This window comes from Zonotrichia albicollis, chromosome 17 (assembly GCF_047830755.1).
Source record: "Zonotrichia albicollis isolate bZonAlb1 chromosome 17, bZonAlb1.hap1, whole genome shotgun sequence".
NCBI lineage: Eukaryota > Metazoa > Chordata > Aves > Passeriformes > Passerellidae > Zonotrichia > Zonotrichia albicollis.
Window position 1 is genome coordinate 14,770,684 of NC_133835.1, and position 8,715 is coordinate 14,779,398.

General features: G+C 43.6%; 1 protein-coding gene across 2 annotated transcripts in view; it reads left to right on the forward strand.

Moving 5' to 3' along the window:
• The window catches only part of NFATC2 (nuclear factor of activated T cells 2), a 73,586-nt gene extending 69,114 nt beyond the window's left edge, over positions 1–4,472 (forward strand). For both annotated transcript variants that reach the window (XM_026796445.2, XM_026796446.2), the window contains one exon: positions 1,855–4,472. Coding sequence is in view for 1 of the 2 variants with exons in the window: in XM_026796446.2 (XP_026652247.2) it covers positions 1,855–1,910 (56 nt within the window). In the remaining variant the exon portion in view is untranslated. The remainder of the gene's footprint in view (positions 1–1,854) is intronic.
• The last annotated feature ends 4,243 nt before the right edge of the window (positions 4,473–8,715 follow it).

Here is an 8,715-nt window from a genome sequence, read left to right on the forward strand (position 1 = left end):
TGGTATTTTTGGTAGCACAAACAAGTGTGTTGATAAATAAATTGCCTGCAGCCTCAGCCCACTTGTTTCTCAAAAGGAAATGACCCTCTAAGAGTGGGTGCCCACTTCTTTTACCTCACTGCTATTTTTAGCCGAGGCTGTGAAAACTTTCCATTGAAGAGCTGCTCCTGTCATTTCCTGGGTAGGGCAGGCAGGAAGCTGTGAGTGAGCAGAGGAGGCTCTGCTCAGGCTGGACCGACCTCCCCTCCCTCTGGCTGCTGCCCTGCACTGCACAGAGCCCTCCCCGAGCACCCAAACCTTCCTGCTGTGCCACAGCTCGCCCCAGAGCCAGCAGCTGGCACTGGCAGGTGGCATGCTGGGCAGGAATTCTGCTTTTCTTGCCCAAATCATCTCAATCTGGCTCAAATCAGGCATCTCCAGCTGGAGTTAGGCAAAGCTGAGCCATGGGCTGTTGTTACTGGTGGCATTTCTGAGCATGGAGTTCCTGGAGTACAGCCCCCCACATCCAGGAGCTTTGCAAAAATACTGATTTAACTTCCTCAGAGACAAATCCCAGCATGCAGAGAGGAAGGAGATTTCAAACCATGAATTGTAAATACTGAAAACTAATTCATGTGCTCCCCTTCCCAGAGACTTGCCACAGACTGGGCACCAGGTCTTTTAGATAGGGGAAAGTAGTGAAATTCTATGTTAATTAATACTGTGTTAATTAATGTTTCTCATAAACATTTTTTAGAAATTGGATAGAATATAGAGGAGTCTTAGAGCTGCAAACCTGAGGATTAATCAGTCTTGGGCGAGGGCCAGCTTTGGTTTGTTAGTCCCTGTTCCAGCCCTTAAATATCAGCAGGGAGAAGTCATTTAGATCTGGGGTCTGAAATCTAGAAAATTTAATGTTCTTGTTTAAAAGCAAATTAGTCAGAGTAACTGAGCAGTTTCCACACTGTGATGGATACAGCACCAAGGGGCTGCAGGTGAAATGGAGCCCCAAAGATGCAGTTCTGGATTCTGCATCAATTGCTCATGGTTTAGGGCTCTCTTATCAAAGTGCAGAGATTTCTGCACCTAAATTCTAGGGAGCACCTGAATTCTAGAGAGAGAATTGTTGTTCCAGGAGGTGCCAGAGAGTGCTTTAGGCAAGTGAGTGTGAAGAGTTGCCAGGAGACATTGGCTGTTGTAATTAAAGTGATATTGTTCTGACTTTTATACAGACAGCAGGGCTCTTCAGTGTATTCTCTTGAGCTTTATTGTCAAGCCTGTCCCAGCCTCTCCCACAAACAGTGCAGGCTGTTTGTGCTCCACTCTGCAAATAAATGATAATAAAGGTGTAAAGCAGCTAGAGTCTAGAGTGGGATTAAAAAATACCAATCATAAACCACCCAAATGCAACCTTTTCCACCTGAATTGCAGTGTCTGTGTTTTCATCACTGTTCCCTATATTTCCTCCACACCTGGCCTTTTTCTCTTTAAAGTATTTTTCGTTCAGCCCAGTGGAAGTGTTGAAATGCTTGGATAGCAAGAGCTGTTCCTTCCTTTTCCCCGGGGTAAGGGCAGTGTCTGTGGCACAGGCAGTGTGTGTGACAGGCCCTGGGCACATCCCTCTCTCTGTTTTATGGCACCTGAATCACACTGAACACAGTGAAACCCCCTCTCTCCCCTCCTTCCCCCTTGCCTTCCCAAAATGTGTAATGTGGGCAAACAGGATCATTATTCATTATTTAGATTTTAATAAAACTGAGTTACGAATGCAGGGGGGATGTTTGCAGCTTGACTGCCCAAGGATTGCTTTTACTTTTTACTTGTCATGATGTTGGAAGTGCTTTAATGTTTCCTCCTCTTTCTTTTATTTCCCAGTTAACGAAATTATCAGGAAGGAATTTTCTGGACTCCCTGCCAGAAGTCAGACATAGAAGAAGAGATTTGTGAGACAACTTTTACCAAATCCTTCCACAAGTGACCTCTTAGATCCTTCCAGCGCCCCTGCAACCTCTGGCTTCCTTTGCAGTTCATCTCCAGGCAGAGACTCAGTGCAAGGAACAATGAATTGGCACCAAGCGACAGCCTTGGCTGAGCAGCTCGCCACCTCTGTGTGTAAACAGCACGCAGGACACCCTTCCTTCCATCCAGAGCCCTCATTGTTCTCCTGGAACAGAGCATCTGTCTGAGGAAACACTTCAAGCCTGCTGCAGCCCATCTGTCCGTGCGTCCATCCATCCATCCATCCATCCATCCGTGGGGGGAGACAGGAGCCGTCCCTGGGCAGGGCACTGGGGGTGGGAACAGAGTTACATTATATGTATTCATGGAATATAACACCGTCCTGCAGGGCACTGACAGGGATTTGCTCTCCAGGTCTCAAAGCCCTCCTGAGAAATGTTATTATTGTAGGAAACTGAGGCAGCCAAGCTCGCTCAGCCTTCAGCCAGTCCAGGATCAAAGTTTGCTCTGAGCACTGGGGTTGGTGTTTCAGACAGGAGATCTCTGCTGAATCCAGGAGTTTCCTTCATTTTTCTTGTCAGACTGGATAGGAATGTGAAGGAGAGGGATTCTCATAACCAACCAGTGAAAAGAGCAATTCAGCAGTTGCAATGCCTGCCCCAAGGTAAAATAAACCCAGGTAAACCAGAGATTAATATATAGGAGTCACAGTAAATCCAAAGATTTTATGATTGATCCTTGTTAGTATTTAGGCAGTGTATGAACACACCTTAGATATTTTCTCTCTAACAAATCATTGCTGTTTCTTTCCATGTAGAACCTGCTCTTGGCTCATAACTTGTCTCATTTAGCAGCTGGAACATTTACTCACCCGAGCTGCTGAGGAAAATAATTGCATCTTGCAGAAGCCATACATTCCAGAGAAAATAGACACTTATTTATATTCACCTGGCCTCTTTAGCTTTGCAAAGCTACCAGCAATTCCTGGAAAGGTTCCATTTCCATGAGAGTTAGCATTTTGTTATGTTTTGCTTCGTGTGTTAGAATATCCTGTCCTGACTCCTGCTTAGCACATTCCAGGTAACCACTGCCACCTGCAGTTGTACAAGTTAGAATATTTAGGGGAGTCAGGGATAAAAAGGCTTCTGAGTGGGTAACCAGTGTACAGTAAAAGATAGCCATAATATTGTAGGAATTCCATAGTAATCTTTCCTGGTTTTATAAACAAAGAATGCTGATATTTTTGGGAATGCAGAGCCTGAGCTCTGCTCTAGAGCACAGTGAAATTCATCCCGTTTTCAGTTGTGTCACAGTAAACTTGGCAGAATACCAGCGTGAACAGCAGGAATGAGGGGATGGGAATACAGCAGAGCAGCCTCAAAATTGGTTCCCCAATGTCTCAAGGAAGATTTTGCACAATCCCTGCAGAGCATGGCTTGGTCCAACAGAAATCTCTTCAGGACCATCAGGAAGAAGGTGAGCTCTGCCCTGCAGGTGCCCTGGCCAAGCCTTAAAAGTGGCCTTTTTTTCATTTTAATTTTTTAATTGCTGATTTTTACAGAAACAAAAGTGAGGCCCAGCCTTGCTGAAGAGGGGAATTCCTGTTAGGGAGCTCTCAGCAGGACTGACTGGCTCACACGCCTCAAAAAGCTATTTTGGATTGTTCAAAGCTGTCACTGGGCCAGAATCTGACACATATTAGGGGTTTTTAGTGCAGTCTGATGAATGAGACATTCTGACATATTCTAAAGGCCAAAAGTTGCCTTGTCAGAAGTTCTGTGCTATAGCTGAGTAAAAGAACAGACCAAATTCATCTCCCAGTTTCACACTTGGATGTTTCAAACGTTTTCCATGATCCAACCTGTAAAGTATAGGAGAAATTTAAAAAACAACCCAGAAACCCATCCACAGAAAAAAAAAATCTTCAGCTTAGTGGCAGAACCTTCTCTTTTGCTGGATTTTAAATAGAAGCTCAAAGAAGCCCAGGCAGGTCTTTTCAGATCTGTGATGTGCTGCTGCTGCTGCTCTCGTGATTGTCTGCAGCAGCTACTCATCAATTTAGGAGAATTTTTTGCATATTTATTTTTAGATAATATCAATTTACAAAAGGGTGTTGGAAGTAAAATCTAGTGCTGGATCTGAGCAAAGGAAAAGGTCAGTGTTTAAGTTCTGCCTTCTGGATTGTTGAGGCTGAAATTTAATTAATTAAATTAACCCCCAAAGGAAGGAGTAGCTGAAACCTTGGAGCAAAGGCTGTTCAGGGCCCAGGGGGAGCCAGGCAGGCACAGCCCTGCAGCCAAAATACCCCAGATTTCCACTGTGCTCATGTGTTTCTCAGGCCCTTTGCTATAGAGGGGACAGAGGGTTGGGTTTTCATTTGTTGGATTTATTTTTGGGGGTTGCTTTTTTTTTTTGTTTGCTTTTTTTTGTTGTTGTTTGATTGGAGGGATTTTTTTAGGGTTTGGTTTTGGTGTTATTTTTTTTATTTTTTGGGGCTGAATTTTTTTGTTTGGGGTTTTTTGGGGAAGGGGTTTTTAATGTGCTACAGGTGCTCTAGCCATGCTTGCACTGGCTGTATTCCCTCCTCCTCTTTAATGCATAGGTATTAATCTGTGTACATATACAGTGCACAATGTCATTTATGTAATACACCCACGCAGAGAGGGGCTGTTTACACGGGCTGGCAGTGACAGGACAAGGGGGGAATGGCTTCAAACAGCTTTAAATCAGAAATTAGGATAAAAATCCTCCCTGGGAGCACGGGGAGGGGCTGGGCTGGAATTGCCAGAGCAGCTGTGGCTGCCCAGGATCCCTGCAGTGCCCAAGGCCAGGCTGGACATTGGAACATCCTGGGACAGTGGGACAGTCCCTGCCATGGCACGGTGGCACTGGGTGTGCCTGAGGTCCCTGCCAGCCCAGGCCATGCCCTGCTCTCTGTGGGTGCATTTTTTATTTCATCCATGGTTAGAAAGGAACACCCGTGCAGAGCTGGGTCCCTCCTGTGCTGCCTCCCAGCAGCTCAGCTTGGAGCCTTCACCCCGTGTATTCTGAATTTTAGGGGTTCAGCCACAGCTGCACGAGCTCAGGCTCTGCTGCCCCACCTGCTTTTCCGTGCAACAGTAATTAAATAATTCAGCTTCAACCACCTTTGTATTTATTTCCGGAGAAAAGGAGCATCCTCAGATGTAGTGTTGTGCATTGTTGTCTCTTTAAAAAGGAAACTGATACGTTAAAATATATAGCTAGGCTGAAGAATTTCAATATATACAGCACTAAATTATTTCCTGTCCTTGCTGAGCAGAGTTTTTCCAGTATTAGTATTTCTGTTCCTTAGTACAATTTCTCTCTGTAGAAGCACGAGCTTAGCCTTGGAAGAGTTAATAGCATTTTGTGAGCAATTTGTTCTCACTTTATCTGGAAGATAGCCATATTTGCACATGAGGAAATTCTCTCTTTCCTCAGTTATCTGAATGTTTCACCACAGTGCCTTCCTGCCATTGTACCAAAGGCCTACAAATATCTTGTCTGCGGGGTGAACAACTCTAATGCATTTTCCATCAAAGTTGCACCATGTGAAGTTCATGTTGGAACTCAAAGGTTCATCTCTTTTTATTTGTCTTTTGTGTGTGTGTGTGTGTGTGTGTGTGTGTGTGTATTTTTTTTAACTTCCATTTTTCCATCCGAGCTTTGGCTGCGAATACAGGATGAGCTTCTATAAACTCTGCATCAAATATACGTAGAATAAAAATCATCATTCATGATATGTAAACAGTCTGAGAGTGCAGTGGGAGTGGGCAGATATCAGGAAGATTTTTTTTTGTCAGTTATGAGTGTTGGAAGTCGAGTTTGCCAGGAGAGCTACTTGCAATGAAATACAAAGTCCTGGTTTTGTTTTTCTCCATGAGAATGAGCAAAAAATGAGATCTGAGCAACAGCAGAGGAGTGAAAGTGTCTCATGTATGTTGTTTTTACCGGGAGAAAGAATGTAGGAGAGTCATGGGTTTTGCACTTGCTTTATTTGTATCCATGTAAATATGTATTCCCCCATTCTCCCCATAGGAATACAGCGTTTCCTGAATGTAGAGGATTTCCAGAACCAGCACTATGTTATTCTCCAGTGTATAAAAAGCTGCTGCTTCATTACATATCTAGACCAGTCCTCAAAGTAGCTAGCATGTTTTTTAAAGTGCATTTTGTAATCCGTATCTTTACAACAAAAGTGACTGTGCTTTTTGTCTGACCAAATATGCAACAACTTTTGGATTAAGGTTTGTATTTATAAAGGATCAGTTTTCATTTTCTCAATGCCTTACTTTTCTATGCAATTGTTGTTGAATTGTTGTTGTCCTAAAAAAAAAAAAAAAGAAAAAAAAGATGTATTTGATAAATTTCCCAAAGACTTCAAAGACAGCTTTAAACGCTTCAGAAATATGTTTCTAAATATTTCAATCTGACTTTTTCCCCTGCATTTCTTTCCAAATTGCTACTTAATAGGGAACAATGATCTGCCAGATGGGACTCAGGAAAATGGCTGTCTTAATTTCAAATCTTAAAACGATTCAGATCCTCGTAATTTTTACACCACTTAAAATCATCTGATGTTCCAGATTAGCTGCAATTCCGAGTGTTTGTTATTTATGTTCCATATTCCTGTGCAATAGGAAGAGATGCCACTGCTGGGTCTCAGTGGGGTGAATTGTAAGATTCTCCAGAAAGCAACTCTTTTCCTCATCATTTACATTGCAGTGGTTCCTTACCTGTGAGGCGGCACTCTGCCATCACACGTGGAAGATTGTAATTCTTTATTCATCTCAGTTCACAATGGATAATCCTCCCTTGGAATGTTTGACATCAGATTGGCATCTGTGTCTTTAATATCTGCTGGTTCTAACTGCAGGGCTCCCAGCTGACACCAGCTGTAGCTACCAGCCAGTGTCCAACCCACCCTGGTCTGTTCAAGGGTTTTTTGCCATTTGTGTTGTTTCAGCGGTACAAAAATATAAATTAGTACCTGCACATTGCAATAAACTTCATCCAAAGGTGCTGATGGTGCAAAGATGTCCTCAAATGCAAAAAGTTACCTGGGGGGATTGAGTTTCCTTCTGTAACTCCTAAAACAGCAACATTGGGCAGAAAGCTCCAGAAGTCTCAGAAATTAGTAATGTTTGTAAAGGCCAGGAGTGCCCAGATGTGCTGCTGTACCAGCAGTTTCTGCAGCATGGACTCTGCTTGGAGCACCACTGTGCTGGTGGCACCTGGGCACAGAGAGCCTGACCAGTGCTGGCACTCACATTTTCCTCTGTGTCATTCTGAAGTGATTCCCCCACAGCCAGCCCTCCCTGCCCTAGGTGTTCAGGTAAAGCCATATTTTAACAGACACACGAGTGAGCACTCACATCATCCTGACTGATGTCTTTTGAATCAAGTTGCCTTTTCAAAAACCCAGCTCTCACAATTGAAAAGGGGTTTATATCATTCACATTCCTACAACAACGTTGTTAACCTCCAATGTAATGATTTTTTTGCTATCTGTAAAGTATTTTTATATATTGCCTGTACTATGGTAGATTAGCAATAAATGAAAGGGCATCATCTGCTGCAAGAGTGTTTGGTCTGTTCTTGAATACCTGTACTGCCTTTGATAAATGAATATCAGGGGCTGAGTCACCCACTTGTCTTCTTGTCCTGTCACCCTCAGGAATGCTCAGGAGTGTTGTGCCAAAGGATTGCAGAGCATGGAGCATTCATCACTAATGGGCTGCTCAGCTCCCCTCTGGGTCAGGCCCTGTGGCTGAGGCTGCTCTCACTGACACTTCTTCATTTCCCTCTTCTCATTTTCTATCCCCAAACCCCAATAAAAAGCCCCAAACAATCCACACCAGCAGGTACTGCAGAGCCTTAATAAAGCAGTAATTTCCTTCTGCATCTGTAGATGCTTTTTTAGAGACTGAGGATGGACTCCATTTCACTTTTTTTCATCTAAATCTTAATTCTGCATTTCTCTGCTGGAGACACTAAAAGAGACATTTTCATACTGCTGTGCTGGAGGGATGCCCAGAGCCCATTATGGCCCAGTGAGAGTCGAGTTTATGCAGCGTTCAATTAAAGACATTTACCTTAACAAAATCAATATTATCCTTTGCATTTAAACCCAGAGAATTCAAACCATATTCCATGCATTTGTTGGCCGTGGAGCAAGTGTTTTGCCTTGCTTATTCACAAAAGCCTCAGAGCAGGGGCCATGTGGAAGTTCTTAAGTCCCAAGCCCTGCACAAAGGCTGGGAGCCTCAGGAACCAGACAGGCTTGGCCAACAAAGAAGCTGTTACTGGCTAGGAGAGAACATTTTATGATGAGCAAATATATGGCACACAGGATTTCAGCTTTATTCAGCAACAGGAAAATTTAAGTAACTTAACCTGGAAATTCCACAGCTCTGGTCTGAGGAGTTGAGCACCTGACCTGATCCTCTGGCTTTAATTTACGTCTTGGGGCTGAATTAAAGGACTACAACAGTACCCCAGGTTTTTCGTCTTAACGGGAAATTTCCTGGATTTTGTAGACTTAACTCGCTCTTTTGTAACCCTTCAACATAGCTGAGTTTTTTCCCAGTTTCAGGGTAGCAGCAAGGCAGAGAAGCCCATGTTTCTAATGAACATCTGGCTCTCGTATGAGCACTCGCGTGCTCCGCTGTGTAAATATGCGATTTACAGCTTCTTCTTCTTCCCTGAAATACAGATGTAATTTAGGCAATTTAGGGAGCTGCCTTTCAGCTTCAG